At 40.5% G+C, this 16,253-nt stretch overlaps 1 protein-coding gene across 1 annotated transcript in view; it reads left to right on the top strand.

Moving 5' to 3' along the window:
- The window catches only part of LOC117812397 (polypeptide N-acetylgalactosaminyltransferase 10-like), a 131,661-nt gene that overhangs the window by 44,822 nt on the left and 70,586 nt on the right, over positions 1-16,253 (top strand). The window contains 2 exon segments of the mRNA XM_034683123.1: positions 11,580-11,682; positions 14,371-14,509. Coding sequence (XP_034539014.1) covers positions 11,580-11,682; positions 14,371-14,509 — 242 coding nt within the window.

The raw sequence follows: 16,253 nt of genomic DNA, 5'->3' as shown, positions 1-16,253 counted from the left end.
AAAGAGTGGAAGAGATGTCTGAAGAAAAGGCAGCAGAACTTACTACAACTCTGGTCCGGTAGGTCCGTGTCCGACGGACTTTTATTTATTTATTGTTTATGGTTAAAAAAAATAATAATTGCGAGTACTCGAGTAATCGTTCATTAGGAAATTCGAGTAATCGATTACAAGGATTACGGTAAATTCCCATCCCTAGTAAATAACCCAGTGCCCTCTTTCAGGGGTATACCTGATGTCTTAGAAAACAGCCACACCTTTCAACATCCTCATTCAGCTCCTTTGGAAAGTTTCCTAAAGCTTGGATTAGACTTGTGATGTTTGCAGGTGAGGAAACAGAACCCAGTGCCCTCTTTCAGTGGTATACCTGATGTCTTAGAAAACAGCCACACCTTTTAACATCCTTATCCAGCTCCTTTGGAAAGTTTCCTAAAGCTTGGATTAGACTTGTGATGTTTGCAGGTGAGGAAACAGAACCCAGTGCCCTCTTTCAGTGGTATACCTGATGTCTTAGAAAACAGCCACACCTTTTAACATCCTTATCCAGCTCCTTTGGAAAATTTCCTAAAGCTTGGATTAGACTTGTGATGTTTGCAGGTGAGGAAACAGGACGGGTGTTACCTGCTCTGATGTAATCTTTGCCACCTTAAACGCCAGAACAAAGAGCCTTTGTCTGTGGTGGCTCAGACTCATGAGACATTGTTGGACAATAAAAAGAGTCGCGACCTGAAGAGTGTGACTTGTCTTTAAGTGATCCTAAATTCTTTATAGACGCTCTGGTTTTTGTCATCGAAGCAGGGACGTGCTGCTGAAAGAGACAGTTAAGCCCTCATTTGAGTTAGATTAGGCAATGCTAATGTGCCCGTCTCCATGTGTTATGCAAATACACCCACGCGTTTTGTAACTGACACACTCCGTCTGTCTTTTGTGGATCCTTATGCAAACACTGACTGACATGTGGCCTTTTGTCATCAGTTAAATAGAGCACTAAAAGGCTACATTAAATTTAATGAGAGGTTTCAGTGCCAGGTGACAGAGTAACAGCCCCACTCTCTGCACATCCTTTCCATAATTTCAGCCTGATTTGCATTATGCTGATCACTTTTAAGACATTTTGGGGCTGTGGGTCACATGCTGGATGGAGACCATATACCCCGGATCCTACATTTTTTGCTCTTCCAGTGTCCTACCAGCGTGTTTGCTCTGAGTCGTGAATATTAATAGAGCGGAAAAAGTGCCCAGAGTGGATGAGTTTGTGGAGCTTTCTGGTGATGGTGATTAGCAGAGAAGAGGGAGGCAACACTCTGCTGTGTGGTACTGCACGGAAACAGATGACTGTGTTTGGTAGGGACTTATTTTCAGCTCAGTTTCAGTGTGTCGTCTGGGCTGCTGTGTGTGATTTGGCAATGACTGTGGAGTCTTAGGAGCTGGATGAGAGAGCTGGCTTCTTGTTGTGAACATTTTATAAACTGCATATTCTTTAACTGATTCGAAGATACCATGCGGGATTCACTTTTTGTGTTTAAGGTGTTCTTTATTTCCTTACAGCAGAAGTTTCTTTTCTTTTTAAATATCTGTTTATTTGAGTTTTTACACATTACATACAAAATATCTATGTAAACAATTAAAGCAAGTGATGATTTTGTATAAGAAACACAATGAATGAAAAAGCAACCAATAATATTAATTGATAATAATTTGAAATACACAATAAATAAATAAATAAATAAATAGGAAAATAAATAATGGGGAAACTATAACAAGATAAATAGGTTCATATTTAGAAAATAAATTGTTGGAAAAGGAATAAGAATAACAATAAAAAATGGAGAGAAAAAAATGCCAAAAACAAACTGAGAAATATATTTTTTTAAAGAAACTCCACGTTATAATCTACCTTGAGAACAACAGAACATGTTCTTCTTTGAATACAGGTGTCGTGCTATAGAAGGGATTCAAAACCTCAAAGAATCAAAACAAGGAAATAGTCGATGGTAAAAGAACAGTAGATGTTTCTGTAAGACTCAGTCTGTGTAGACTTTACATTGCAGCCTGTTGTCCTCTCGGGTTGTATCAACCATATCATGTTTGATGGATCTATCTCAAGTGATTAACTGGATGGTAAGTGAGTATGGAATCATCCCGCCCACTGTCCGTCTGCTCACCTGGTGTCTACTCCACCTCTTTGCTTGTTTCTAGATCAGTCAGAGGTTATCTGCTGCAGCATTTGAAATGGTGACCACCATCTTCAGGCTTCTTCTGCCTTTTTAGAAACAGGTGAATGACCTCTCTGAGACTGTGTCCATGTTTTATACAGCCCATGGTAATGACCCGCTTGAGCTCAAACCCTATTGCCCATAAACAGAGGGCTTGTTAGCTCTCCAACAGTTGAGCACCAACTTGTCCTCTTACATGCCCTGCTGACCTCAAAGAGAGGGGTTCCCCAGCACGCATGCACACTCGCACGCATGCACACTCGCACGCATGCACGCGCACACACACACACACACACACACACACACACACACACACACACACACACACACACACACACACACACAAACAAACATCTGTGAATCTTATTTGAATGTATTTTGAATAACAGAGATAGGATCTCAGTGTCTAAGCCTATAGCAGCATAACTAAGAGCCGGTCAAAGCCTGAGCCAGCTCTAACTGTAAGCTTTATCAAAAATGAAAGTTTGAAGCCTACTCTTAAAAAAAGACTTCAAGACTAATTTTTAAGATGAGCCTTTTTGCCATGCTAGAGATAACAAGGTGAGCGTATTTGTTGGTTGGTTGGTGAGTCTGTCAGTCTGATCCAGACTCAAAAACTCACAACTATTGGACTGCAGTTTTTTTTCAAAATACTAGGGCTGAACTTCAAACTGCAAATTCATCGCTATCACAATATGAGCGTTTGCAAAAAACACACCTCAAAAGTCTGAACTTATGGCAGCAAATGTGAACAATTATTGAAACAAGCAATGCTCTCTGGCTCAGCACCAGTACATTTAATATAATGGACAGAGGCCTGGGTGTAATGGTCATGATAAAACACATTTCAAAGTCAGCAGCTATCAGCTACCTTCAAATCAATTGTTGCCAATATTTTCCAGCTTCATTCAGGATTCAGAAGGAACATTTAACACATGGTGTACAACTGTGTGTGTGAATACACATTGCATGTTTATCTCCTATCATGCAGGTGTACAGTGGTCAGGACATTCCCATCTGCCTAAGCGCCTAAGGAGGCCAAAAAAACTGGCAGTTAAGAAAACAAGTCTGTTTGTTTGACTTTATACGTCAGTCCTGTGATTAATTGGCGATGTGTACAGCTTGTTCCAGCTTTTCGCCTAACATCCTCTGGGTTCACCTCCAGCTGCCTCGTGACCCTGTCAGCGTAAGTGTTTTTAGATAATGGGAAACATCCAAAATGTGTGCATGTCAAGTGGCTATTACAGGAGAGTGGGTTCTGAATTAAAGGCTTTCACTCGTAGACTCCTTTTACTTGCCTTTCTCCACTTTCACATGTGATCGCACCCCCATCTGTTCCTCCAGATTATGCTGTCTTCTTCTTACTCATCTTCTTTTACTGTCTGTCTCAATTACTTTCAGCCGCCCACGTTCCGCTTCCACAAAACTAAACATGTGCACACATTAGCTGAAAAGTTTCCCTCTCTCCTTGTCTTGTTTTTCAAGGTCTTGTTGAGCAGCAAGAAAAGCCCCAGAGGAATATCATGGCGACGTGCGCTGAAATTTTAATCAGGGGGAAATGGGGCGGCACAATCTCGCTTCTTTTTGGTATAAATTTGCACAGATGGACTCTTGCTGCTTGTCAGGTCCTTGTGTGACACACTGAGGGCATCTGCCTGTGACAGAACGAGGAGAAGAAGAGTGGTGGAGGGGTGAAAGAGGGAAAGAAAAGCAAAGGTGAATGGATTTTTGGGATTTTCCTCCCATACGACATCTCTTAGTCTAAACCAAGGCCAGGGAGGGGATGGAATAATGCGTTACACATTCATCAAACAGTATAACACGGGCTGCAGGATTTCAAGGTTTCTGTGTCAGGACAACCCAGACAGCCAGGCACTGCAGAGAGGAGTCATGCAGAGGTGCATACTCAGATCAGCCATAACTTTATGACCACTGCCTCATATTGTGTAGGCTCCCCTCTCCTCGGGCATGAAACAGCCTGACCTCGAAAGATATGGACTCCACCTGACCTCTGTGGGTGTGCTGTGGTTTCTGGTCCCAAGACCCTAGCAGCAGATCTGTGAAGTCCTGGGCCTCCATGGATCTTTCCACAGATGCCACCTTTTTCTATTGATGCATGGTCCTGTTCTGCTGCTCAAGCCCCACACACACTAATCTGTGATGCTCTGTGTTCTGACACCTTAGCCAGCTTTGAATTTTTCAGCAACTGAAGCTCCAGTAGCTCTGCTGTTGCATTGGATAACACCTGCCAGCTTTCACTCCCCACACACGAGTGACCTGTGACTGCCACTTCACCAGATGACCTTCCTTTTATCACTTTTGGCATTGACCTCTGACCTCCGCTGACCCTGAAGAGTTGCAGAAGATGCTCTGACTCAGTCGTCTAGCCATCACAATTTGGTCCTTGTCAAAGTCACTCACATCCTTATGCTAGTTCTTCCCGCTTCCAACACATCAACTTTGAAGATGAAGGCTGCTTTCGAAACCGCCTACTATGCTAGCAGTACGTACGGATTTGGCCAAATGTCAGTATGCAGTATGTGAACAAGAGCAAAATTTGCAGTATGTCAAAACTTCCCGGATGTCGTACTGATTCGGACCAGTCTCCCTCACGTACTGTTTCCCACAATACATGGCGATAACGTTCCACTTTTTCTTTTTAATATTTTTTGACGTGGGGAACTCAGTTTTTAGGTGCTGTGAAAATTATTAAATTCCATAAACACCACTTCCTAACTTTTTAAATCACAAGTGATGCTAAAGAAGCAGTTTTGCTGTCAGTTTGGCCGTTGTTTACTTCCGCTTTCCAAAACTGGAAACCCAGCAATACCTGACCCAGCATCCTGCAAAACAGATCCAACAATTAATTGTGTATTATTTTCCTTTTTGCACTAAACTTGTTGTAGTTTTCACTCTCAAAGACACTACTTACTTTCAACAGTAAGTTACTTTTGGGCTTTGCGTGTTATTTATAACACTTGGCTTGATGCCAGTGTAATGCTATAAAAATGTAGGACAAAGATTAAGACTTAGGGAACTTGGGAAACATTTCTAGTGCACCAATGTATCAGTAAACGTAGCCATGCTTCTAATATGCAAATGCATGCATGACTCTCAGCCTGATAGAATCAAAAGGGATGTTAAGAAATGTCCTAATCAGAATAAAATCATTAAAACCAAGCGGCAAACACCGGTCTGAAAATATGAAGCCCGAAGTGTTATAAACTGCAATTCATTGAGAATCCGCTTGAGGCTGGCTGCAGAAACACCGGAAACCACATACACACCAGTTCAATAAAGACGATCTTTGCAGCAGAAATAAACATGTTTACACTCTGGTTCAAAAAACGGCTTTGATCTACGTAGCTCATTTCTCTATCTGCACACACTGTACGGGGGTGAATTTTTTTCTAACGACAGTTCAGAAGATATTAAGGTTATGAGTTTTTGCCCAAATAAGGACATGACTGACTTGATTGACAGGCGGGAACACATAGCTGTTGGCTAGGATGCTCGAACCCTGCCTACTTCTGTCACTCTTTCAGCATTTCCAATATGGCTCCCGCTGACGATTGGCTTCAAAACAGCGTGTAGGAACAGATGGGTGACGTCACGGATACTGCGTCCATTATTTATACAGTCTATGGATAAAACAGGCTGTACACGTGTTTAATTCTACTGTAAGAGTGGACATTTTAATGGATGTTAATGGGGATTCCTTTGCTTTTAAAACAAGCCTCAAGTGGACTCTTCAAGAACTGTAGTTTTAGCGCCTCCATTGGCCTTGGCTTCATTTTTCAATACCTTGGGTCACTGCTTTGTTTTTGCAGTCTGTTTCTTTTCTTTAGTGTAGCAGGTTTAAAAAATTACCTCTTAAAAGACCTTAAGACAAAATATCCTTACATCCCAGTGATGGCTCAACCTTCACGTGTACTAGAGTCCAGAAACCTTCAGCTCAGACCGACTTCCTGTGCATATTGAAGCTGAGCATCAGTTTGTTATTGGGAGTCATATTCTTCGGAGCCAGTTCCCCATTAATAACTCACAGTAGTCCACACAGTCGGTGATGCCATTTGTATTTAAAGTGTTTCACTAATTGCCCATCACCCAGCGAGCTAATTATTTCTCCATTGTGCTGTGATCCTGTATTTCATGTTGCACAGTCACTGAAAGTCACTGAGTGCGTAGAATGAGTAAGTGGAGGCAGAAACTGTCTCTGCCTTTGCATGCTGATCTGCTGCGTGTCTGTCTGCATGTGTGTGAGGTTGTGTGTGTATATATAAGGCCTCCTTGGAGCTGTGCGTCACAGCATTGATATTCTCCTCACAGGGTCGTCAAGCATGAAATAGAGGAGCACACTTTCTGTGGATAAACTCAGCAGAACGCTGCTGGATAGAAAAAGTCTGATGCTCTGGAGAAATCTCCGTGCTGACTCCGATACTTCCAGAGACCTGATAAAACCTCATTGTTTCCTGCATTGTTCTGAATCTGTGTATCTGTGTAGCTGTTCTTAAAGGTGCACACATGCAGCTCTGTTAATGTCACCTCTTTAAAAAACTGTGTATCATTGTTTACTTCTCAGAGTCTCCTGAAAGTTTATGATACTTCTGAGTCTGCCGGATCTTTGGAGCTCTGCAGTGGGAGGTTTTGGGTGGAAGGGGAAACCAACACATCTGGCACTTGAGACTTGGCTGCCTAACAGTGTTGCATTCACAAGCTTATTTTAGCTGAGCACATTTCCAAACGATAATACATGATTATGCAGATACACCAATCTGGCTTTTCAGTCTATCTCTATTTCTCCAAGATTGACAAATTACTATTCCTAAGTGTGATTTGAATGGCTATTGAATTATCTAATGAGATCTGATATTATTATACACTCTCAAAATCAACTTTTATAAACTAGAATGGTGGCCAGTGTTAATATATCTTAATTACCAATGAATAAAATCCAATCTGCTATTTACCAAGAGATAACACAATCACAGACTGAGAGATTCCAGAGATATCTCCATATGTAGATGATCCTGTTCACAGTTTACATGCCTGACATCTGTTTTACATCAAATTTAATCATCAAATAAAACAGTTTATAAAGCAGATGAGTCATGTGTAAGACCGGCAGTTTTTTTTCTCAGCTGTCAGCTTGTCCTGAAAAGTAAGACCAGCTTATAAAGTCTTAAGATGCAACAAGATTTATGGTTATTTAAGATCATGTTAGTATGTGAGCAGGAGGGAAATAAGGTGTCCAGGTCCTGGTTAAAATTTGTTTAACAAATATATATAATAAAATCTAAAAATGTCATGACAAAATATAGATGATAATGATAACCAGAAGTAGAGAGTACAACAAACTCTGAGTGAAAACAAGACTTGACAGTCATTCATCTCTTACTTAAAGCTCCTGTGATGAGTTTCTGTGTGTGTCAAGTTTGCTGATCTGGGCATGTACAAGTGTAAGTAGAGGGGATGTCCCAAGCTAGGGGTGTCATGATACAACTTTTTCACTTCCGATACGATACCGATATTTTAGCCTTGAATATTGGCCGATACCCATATCGATCCGATACGATATCAGCATGAATCATATATACTTTTATTACTTATTCAGTAGTATGGAATGTTAGAAAAGGCTTGATCCAGTGATATTACTCAAACAGAGAACAGTAAATAAAACACTTTTTGAAATATCTTAAGTTGAATGATTTAGCCTCTCACTGCTAAAAAGTAAAAAGAAAACATTCTTGATGTGACCACTATGAAGGTATTTTGATTCTCTTGATTCAAATGGAAATGACATGGACACAATATAAGGGCTGTATTGCACTTTTACGATGGCCCCTAAATGCACCTCGCAGCGACAGAGGCACTTGACAGACAGTTCACGGCATAATGAAATGCATCTGCATCTTTGATGACAAGGAGTTGATCCAAACTTACTAAACGTGTCTGATGTATCTCCAAACTGGATTAAATCAAGTTGTAGACGCAGAGCTTTTTACGGTGAGAGCGGCAAAAACAGCAAACGTCAAATATTAAACAGACATCCCCCGGTTGTGTCTCTGTCACTAACGCACATCCGGGGGTAAAAAATCATCAATGAAGATGTGACAGATGCATGGAGATGGGGAGAGCTGGTTTATAAAGCACACCTGCTACAGGTAGAGACCAAGCTAACACTGCTAACCCTCAGATAATAGCTCAGCCTGTCATGCGTCACTTTTATTTCTAAAGATTAGACGCACAGCGGGGAAAAATATGAATTCTCTATTATCAGTGATGCACTTCAGCTCGTAATAGTCTCGTTTTCGTCATGAAAAAATTAGTCGTATCATCATAATTTTCATTAATGAAAATAACACTGCTCTCCAGTAATGTAAAGGATTGTTCTTACGTTCAATAGTGGCCTCATAGAGGTAGCTTGCGAAATTTCTCATGCTGTTTTTTGTGATGCTGCTTCAAATGCCCGTTGAGGTTGGTCGTATTAAACTTCCCCGGTTCTATGCCACCACGGGAAACTTGCATGACAAGTTTTGCACTCAGCTGCAACGTCTTTTCGGAATTAACGAAAAATACTGCCACACACGTCTGACATCACTCCTACTTATAGCACAAGCTGTTGTTGTGATCACGTGGGCTCTGCATGCCGGAACCGGGCGCTGCTAGAGAAGTGCTGGAGCGGAGTCCGGAATGGGCTGCTTATATCGGAGTGCTTATATCGGAGATTTTAAATGCAGGCCGATATAATCCGATACTGTTTTTTGTGCTGATATCGGATCGATATCCAATGTCAATATCGGATCGGAACACCCCTATCCCAAGCTGCAACCTGCTGCCACCAGAAATGAAGCCAATGCAGAAGTGTTAAAAACTGCAGTTCCTCAAGCGTCCACCTGAGGGTGACTCCAGAGACACCAAAAATCACAAACACACCCATTCAAAAACCACGATCTTCACAGCAGAAATAAACATGTTAACAACCTAGTGAACATTTTTTTTTTGTCTGAATAGCTCATTTCTCTCTCGGCACACACTGTACGGGGGCTGAATTTTTTCATATCTGTTTATTTTTTAAGATATTAAGATTACAAGTTTTGCTTAATTTGAAGATCGGTTGGGTCAGCATTTCAATATGGCACCCACTGCCAAAACAGGTCTTCAGAAACAGATGGGTGATATCAAGTGCAGTTGGCCGGGATTTAGAGATATCGTCGGAAAAAAATGTCAGACGGCAAAAATACCAAATAATTTAAGCTGAGGGTTTTCCCTTTAAACTGCATGTGAAAAATTGATTTGTCTTATATTCGGATTCTACGCTGTTACATACCAACATTCGTTCATGACTGTGCCGTAAAGCAGCAGATTTTTTTGAGTGCCACCCAAACGCCACATGTCACGTTTACTCATTGACAGCGGCACGGAGAAAACAAGTCGGACCTGAATACTCAGAAACATCAGGAGAACGCTTCTCCACTGATGACGGATGCGTGTAACCCAGCTCCTACTTTGACAAGTTTACAGAACGTTATGATCATATTTATGAATAGTTCAATCAAGTTTAGCCTCCCAGCATCATGAGGTATGAATATCAAAACAAACTTGGTGATGGTCGCCTTCCATAGCACTTAAAGGGGAGAGATAGCGTGCACAATGATTATTTCCTTCAGCGCAGTGTGCAGAGGACGTTACCAAACATTTACATGTTACTTGCACGCGGAATTCGGAGCGGAGTCCGGTGCAGAGCTCGCGCTGACTCCCATTGCTTGATCATATTATTTATTAAAAGATTTATTCCAAATTTTAAATGTGATTTTCCGGGTCACCGTGGCGGTGTTTTCAGTGTTTTATTGCTGGTAAATGTAAGTTATTCAGCAGATCGGGCTTTCAGAGCGGATGTCCGACAGTTTTTCTATTTGGCCGGAATTCTGGAATGTCACCGGCCAAATTGCCGACGTAAAAAAAGTCTACCGTAAACTCTGGTCCTGATCATCTTTTTTGGCCCCCGATCCAGATTTGATTCTTTTAATATGAAGCATATGGAACATCCTCAACAAATTGAGACTTTTAAACATTAACTAAAAACATATTCAGTTTGGCTTTTATGTGGTGTTTAAAAATGTTATTACTTTACTTTTTACTTTTATATTGACTTTAATGTTGTTTTATTATTTTATTACTTCTAACTATTTTCTTTATTTATCTACTCAATTGTATTGCTATTTTTAGCATTGATTTTATTTTCAACTCTCATCCTAACCCTTTTTTTAATTGTATTTCTTGTTACTATTTGTATTCTTAAAGTTAATGTGATGCTTTAACTTATTTGAATTACATATTTTATTGTTGTTGGTGTGCATTAGTCTCTATTTTAAAATCCATGTCTGTTTTTTGATATGTCTTGCCATTATTTGACTTCTGCTTCTTTCTTGTTTTCAATGGCTGTTAAGCACTTTGAATTGCATTTGATTTGTATGAATGTACAGTATGTAAACAAAGCTTTCTTGATTAATTCATCTCCAGATACTGAGTCCTGAGCTGATACTTGGATTGCCTAGATAACAAAGCTGCTACCCGTTTTTAACCCAAGTTTTGTTTACAAAAAATAATCTAAATAAATAAAGGTTTCTTCAGACCATTCTATTTAACTTGGTCCAGCTAGCATTGTTAGGAATAAAATCAAAATTCAGGACACACTGTGTATGCAAAAGCTTCAAAAGACAGTGAAAACCGGCATTCTCTACGAAGAAGATGGGCTGGTTGTCCAAAGCAGTGGATTCAACCACTGCCTATTCCCTCTCTCTAGGATATTTATCCATTCTTTTTAAGTCTAGAGACTGTTTCATCAATGCAGCAGCCTTTCCTCTGTTGCAGAAGTGAACGCCCCGTGATCTGTTGCATGTTTTTCTCGGAAACAGTCAGTATTGTTGTTAAAGGTCTTATTTGCTGATATAAAGATGGAGTGTATTTGTACAGACGTAGAGTGACCTCTGTTACCACTCTAGCGACCTCGATTGCAGATTGCACTCTTTACGGTTTCAGCATTGTAAGAATACAGCGGAAGCATATCGAGGGTAACAAGAGTGAAGACCTTCATTTACTGAAGTACATTCGCAATACGTCCTCTGTGACTGACATACGCTCATACATTATTCATGGTTGGATAATCACTTCTGCATTTATGTAAGATCTCAGTTCTCCTGCCGAGATGTGTCTCGTTTTTTTGTGTTTATATGAATGAATGTGATTTGTGGTTGACTTGCAAAGACACATTTGGAAGATCTCCTTCAAAGAAGCCTCAAACTGAATGTTTGATTAAGTTGAATGTGCGTCTCATGGTCTGTACTTGCTTGTGTGTTCCCACAGGGAGTGAACCGGTTGGGGAAGGACACTCCGGTGGGACGTGATGGCGTGAGAAGGATAGACTGGCACGACCAAGAAGCAATCAAAAAAGACGCCGCCCGATCAGGTAGCTTCAAACCTCAACATATTCATCCACCCGATCAATATGTGAGCTATGGGTCGTATTCTTTCTGCACAGTGTTTGTAGATCTGCAAAAAAAAAAAACACATAATGAAGTATTCCTACACATATTTGTGTTCAAACACAACATCTTATTCCCTCTGTGAGACTTACTGCTCCCCTGCTCTGCAGCAGCAGTGTTAATCTGTAGTTTGAATGCAGTGCTACTGTCATAAATATTCTTTATATCTGTGAAAATAATCGCCAACTCAGTTTTATTTTCCGCTCTGGGAAATCAGCTCCTGAACAAACACTGTAAATTAGACGGTATTGGTTTATTCCTGAAATGAACCGTGAAAGGCAGGAATTTATTTTCCAAACTTGTTACCTGAAGAAGGTAAGCGGATACTTTCTGCTCAGTGAGACATGACGGCCATGGGTTTGTTTAAAATGCTCTATGTGAAGCTGAAACATCACATTAGCTACAGCTTCTCACGTTTCCTCCACCATGTTTCATCAGTAGCTTTCTCACTTGATTTACTTCTTCTTAAAGCTGGGGTTGGTAATCAGATTGAGATACACTTTTTGTCATACTGGTTAAAATGATCTTTATGTCCTGATGGCAATCATTACATGATGTTTTCCTAAAAAAGAGTGAAAAACTGCTATCTACAGCCGGAGTAAACCTGGGAAAACACTAATCAATCACCGTTTTTTGGCTCCCCAAATTTTAAACCAATCAAATCCCGTCCAGCCTCCTGCGCGTACATTTCCCCGGCGTGCATTCCTCCGAGTCCCCGTCTCCTGCCTCTACTTCCCCTGACTCTATTTACTGCCCCTCTCGCTCGTCCTTGGGCCTGTGCCCTCTGACCTGATGAGGTGCTTTGCTCAGGACTGTAGTCCGGATCAGAGTCTAAAAAGCTCTCACCAACAAGCAGAAAAATTAATGACGTTCAGTAAGTCCTACAGAAAATATATAATTATTGTAGCGTCCGTCTGGACGCTGTAGTGATGATGAGACGATTTGTGAACACGTTGAGTTTTAATAACCGGTCACTGTCGGCCGTGATCACGCCAACCAACAAAACATCAATCAATGTTTGAATGAATGAAAAACTTCTCCTCTTGTCTCTCCCACTCGCACACTCTACACCTCTCCTGATGCCTTCACTAACTGTCAACACTGTAGGAATGTCGTTTTGGAGGAGCTCCGAGGGAGGAGGGGAGGGGTTAGACGGAGTCCTGAGGAAAAGCTACATTCAAATTCATGCTGGTTTTCCCAGACTACCAACCCTAGCTTTAATTTACATAAAGAAAATTCTTTCTCTTTCCTGTTTTAGTCTGCTTTGCATTTTTTTGCTTTGGGAATTTCTCTATAAATGTGATAAGTTGAAGATATGTTGTGACTTCTTTAGGACAGGGGTTCCCAAACTTTTCAGCCCTGGACCTCCAAAATATCTATGCAAAAGACTTGTGACCCCCACTGTCCCTCAGAGTGATTCACTGTGGCTTCATTTAGCTGGTCTGGAGAAAATTAGCCTACCTATATGAGCATGTGTCTGTGTTTCCTGTGCTGTTATGAATTAATCTACTGCTACTGATGCTATTGATAATTAACTGTTCAATAACCCTAAACTCAGGAGTCATCTGACAAAAAAAAAGGCAGACAACTAATTACATTTTCTATTTTCAAGGTTTTATTTGAAGTTTAGCTACTATTTTTGTCAATATTTTCTACTATAATGGGTAAAATGTACTATTTTTAGATTAAAAAAAAAACATTCTGGAAGACATCTCCCGACCCCCCATTTGTCTCTTGTGACCCCCCAGGGGGTCCCGACCCACACTTTGGGAACTCCTGCATTAGGATGTTAAACTCATAAGAAGTTCAAACATTGATTGTAGATAAAGTTGAACAAACATTGTCACCACAGAGGCGTGGCCCAGTGGTTTTAGCACGCTCCCTGTATACAGAGGATATAGTCCTCGTTGTAGCCGTCACTGGTTCTGCTCCTGGCCACGACCCTTTTGGTGCATGTCTTATGCACTCCCCATATTTCCTGTCTGCTTTTAGCTGTCCTATGTTATAGAGTTAAAAGTAAAACTGACAGTATTATTCAACATTACAAGGAAAATCACATATTAAACACTTTGCTGGCTCTTTTTGTCCTCTGGTAATGACTAGATGTAACTGGACACATGTAATTTTGCTCTTATTCTCTTCTCAATTCTTAAACTTTTCTTTATTTTCCAGTTAAATTGGCATGTAACGGTATTTTAAACTCTCACAAGCTGTCTTTCCTTTGTGAGAATAACTATAAAACACTACAGTGGGCTAACGGCATGGTTCTGTTCTCTGCATGTTGGTCTCATCTGCAAAAGTTAAATCTTTCTCCTTGGGTTTAATCCGAGGATACTCCAAGTTTGCAGCACCATTTCTCTACTCTGCAAGGATTGCACACACTTTGATTTTGCACATTATTTATTGAAATGAAAGGGATAAAATCAGCTAACGCAATGAAGTGTGTAGACTTTGGATGATTGCAAACTGAGGCGATGCAGCATAGTGAAAGTGATACACTCTGATCATGACAGTGAAACCTGTGTGTGTGATTTTGTGTGTGTGTGTGTGTGTGTGTGTGTGTGTGTGTGTGTGTGTGTGTGTGTGTGTGTGTGTGTGTTTGATGCCTTCAGGTAATGGTGAACAGGGTAAGCCGTTCCCTCTGACAGACGCTGACCGGGTCGACCAGGCCTACAGGGAGAACGGCTTCAACATCTTCGTCAGTGACCGGATCTCCCTTAACCGCTCTGTCCCTGACATCAGACATCCAAAGTGAGTCCAGTGTGTGTGTATGCTAATGGTTTCAAAACATCCCAAACAGTCAAGTTAATCATCTGGGTGCTGAGTTTCCTCAAGCAGAATAATCAGTCTTTAAATTCTGCATATCCTAAAACTAAAAGAAGACAAAGCTTAAATTATCTTTAGAGAGATATTGCTCGATCTTGTTTCTTCACTTCAGCTCGTCTTGAATCAGAATGCTTTATTCTTTATAATGTCAAATCCAATGAAAAATCTGATTTCTCTCTTTTTTTATTTGCACAAATTCAATACTTCCCTCAATTGGAGAGAACGTGATCTAAAGTGTTTGAAAATAATCCAAAAAATCAGCACACATCCCCTGCAGGCACTGGAGGACTGTTGAGTTTCAGAGTCTTGATGCTTAAATATGAATTTATAGCAGACAGATAATTATCAGATACACCTGCATGAACCAAATTAGCTTTGTAGATATCTTTAACATCAAAGTGCCTCATGCTGACAATATGAAAGTGTCATTACTAACATGATATAATGAAGCTATTCTGACTGATACTGAGCAAAATATAATTAAACTGCATTTAATTGATCCACTAAATCATCTGCCCTAGACTTTTTTCATTAGATTTCATGACTCAAGGGTTAGAAACAAATATTTGCACCATGTTGTTAATTCTCATCTCAGTCTCAGACTTTGCAGTGTTGACAAAAAAAAATCTCCCACAAAATGTTCAGAACACTCATGAATAAGTGCCTCTCTCCCCCAAAACTACCTTTTCTGTTCTGGTGTGAGCACTTTCCCATGAACAGAGGCAGGAGCAGGTCTCAGAAGGCCAAGAGTCTGCAGGTTTTCATTCCAGCCAAAGACTGCAGCAGGTTATTTCACAGATTGGCACTCCATCTAGTGCAGAGCAGAAATGAATCACCTGGTGCTCTCTTTGGCTGGGCTGAAAAAAGACTCCCAGCCCTTCGTGGCAGATGGTTGTTTTTCTCCAAAAGAAAGGTTGACTATTGGATGAGAGGCCAGCCTGAGTGCAGGACTGACCTGGGAAATCTGTTTTTTTAGACAAGGAAGAGATAAACTGAGTCAAATAGCTGATGCTGTTCTGTTTTCTAGTGATTGTTAGAGATAGCGTGATTTCTGAAGCCGAGTGTGGAGCAGAAACGTGCTAACGTTTGTTTTCGTTGTATGCTTTAGAACAGTTTGATGATGCTTGCCAATTTTGATTGGAAGGCAGTTCACCAAAGAGAGTGCTTTCTGATTTGTAAGCCTTTAACTGGACCTGACAGCTGAAATAATTGAATGATAAGACTTGAGAGCAAAAAGCAGTCTAAAGTTTGTTGATCTGCTGAAATCACAGAACAAAAAGAGGCAGAACGTACAGATGTGTGAATCTTTAATGGGTAAGCCTGTGGATTTAACCCGTTCAGAACTCATAAAAAATGTATATCAATTCCTTTACTGTATTTTTGATCAAGTTATGTAGTATCTCTGTGTGCATTTTCAAAAAGCTTTACATCCCTAGATCCTGTACAAAGGATGAAAAAAAGCAAAATATTATATATCAGTCTAAAAACATCTTCAATGGAGAATCATGATCAGACCATGCAGCATCTTTAGACTTTCTAAGTTGTTGGAGTTTTTTGTACCTCCAAAATTTTTTGAGATGTGGTCATTTTTATGGAGTGCAAATGTGTTTCAGTGGTATCATCTCCCAATAGTTATCCTGTGCATGTCTTGCAGGATCTATTTTTAGGT

Source organism: Notolabrus celidotus, chromosome 5 (assembly GCF_009762535.1).
Source record: "Notolabrus celidotus isolate fNotCel1 chromosome 5, fNotCel1.pri, whole genome shotgun sequence".
Classification (NCBI taxonomy): Eukaryota; Metazoa; Chordata; class Actinopteri; order Labriformes; family Labridae; genus Notolabrus; species Notolabrus celidotus.
The sequence above is the reverse complement of the archived record's forward strand: the minus strand, read 5'-3'. Positions and strand labels throughout refer to the sequence as shown.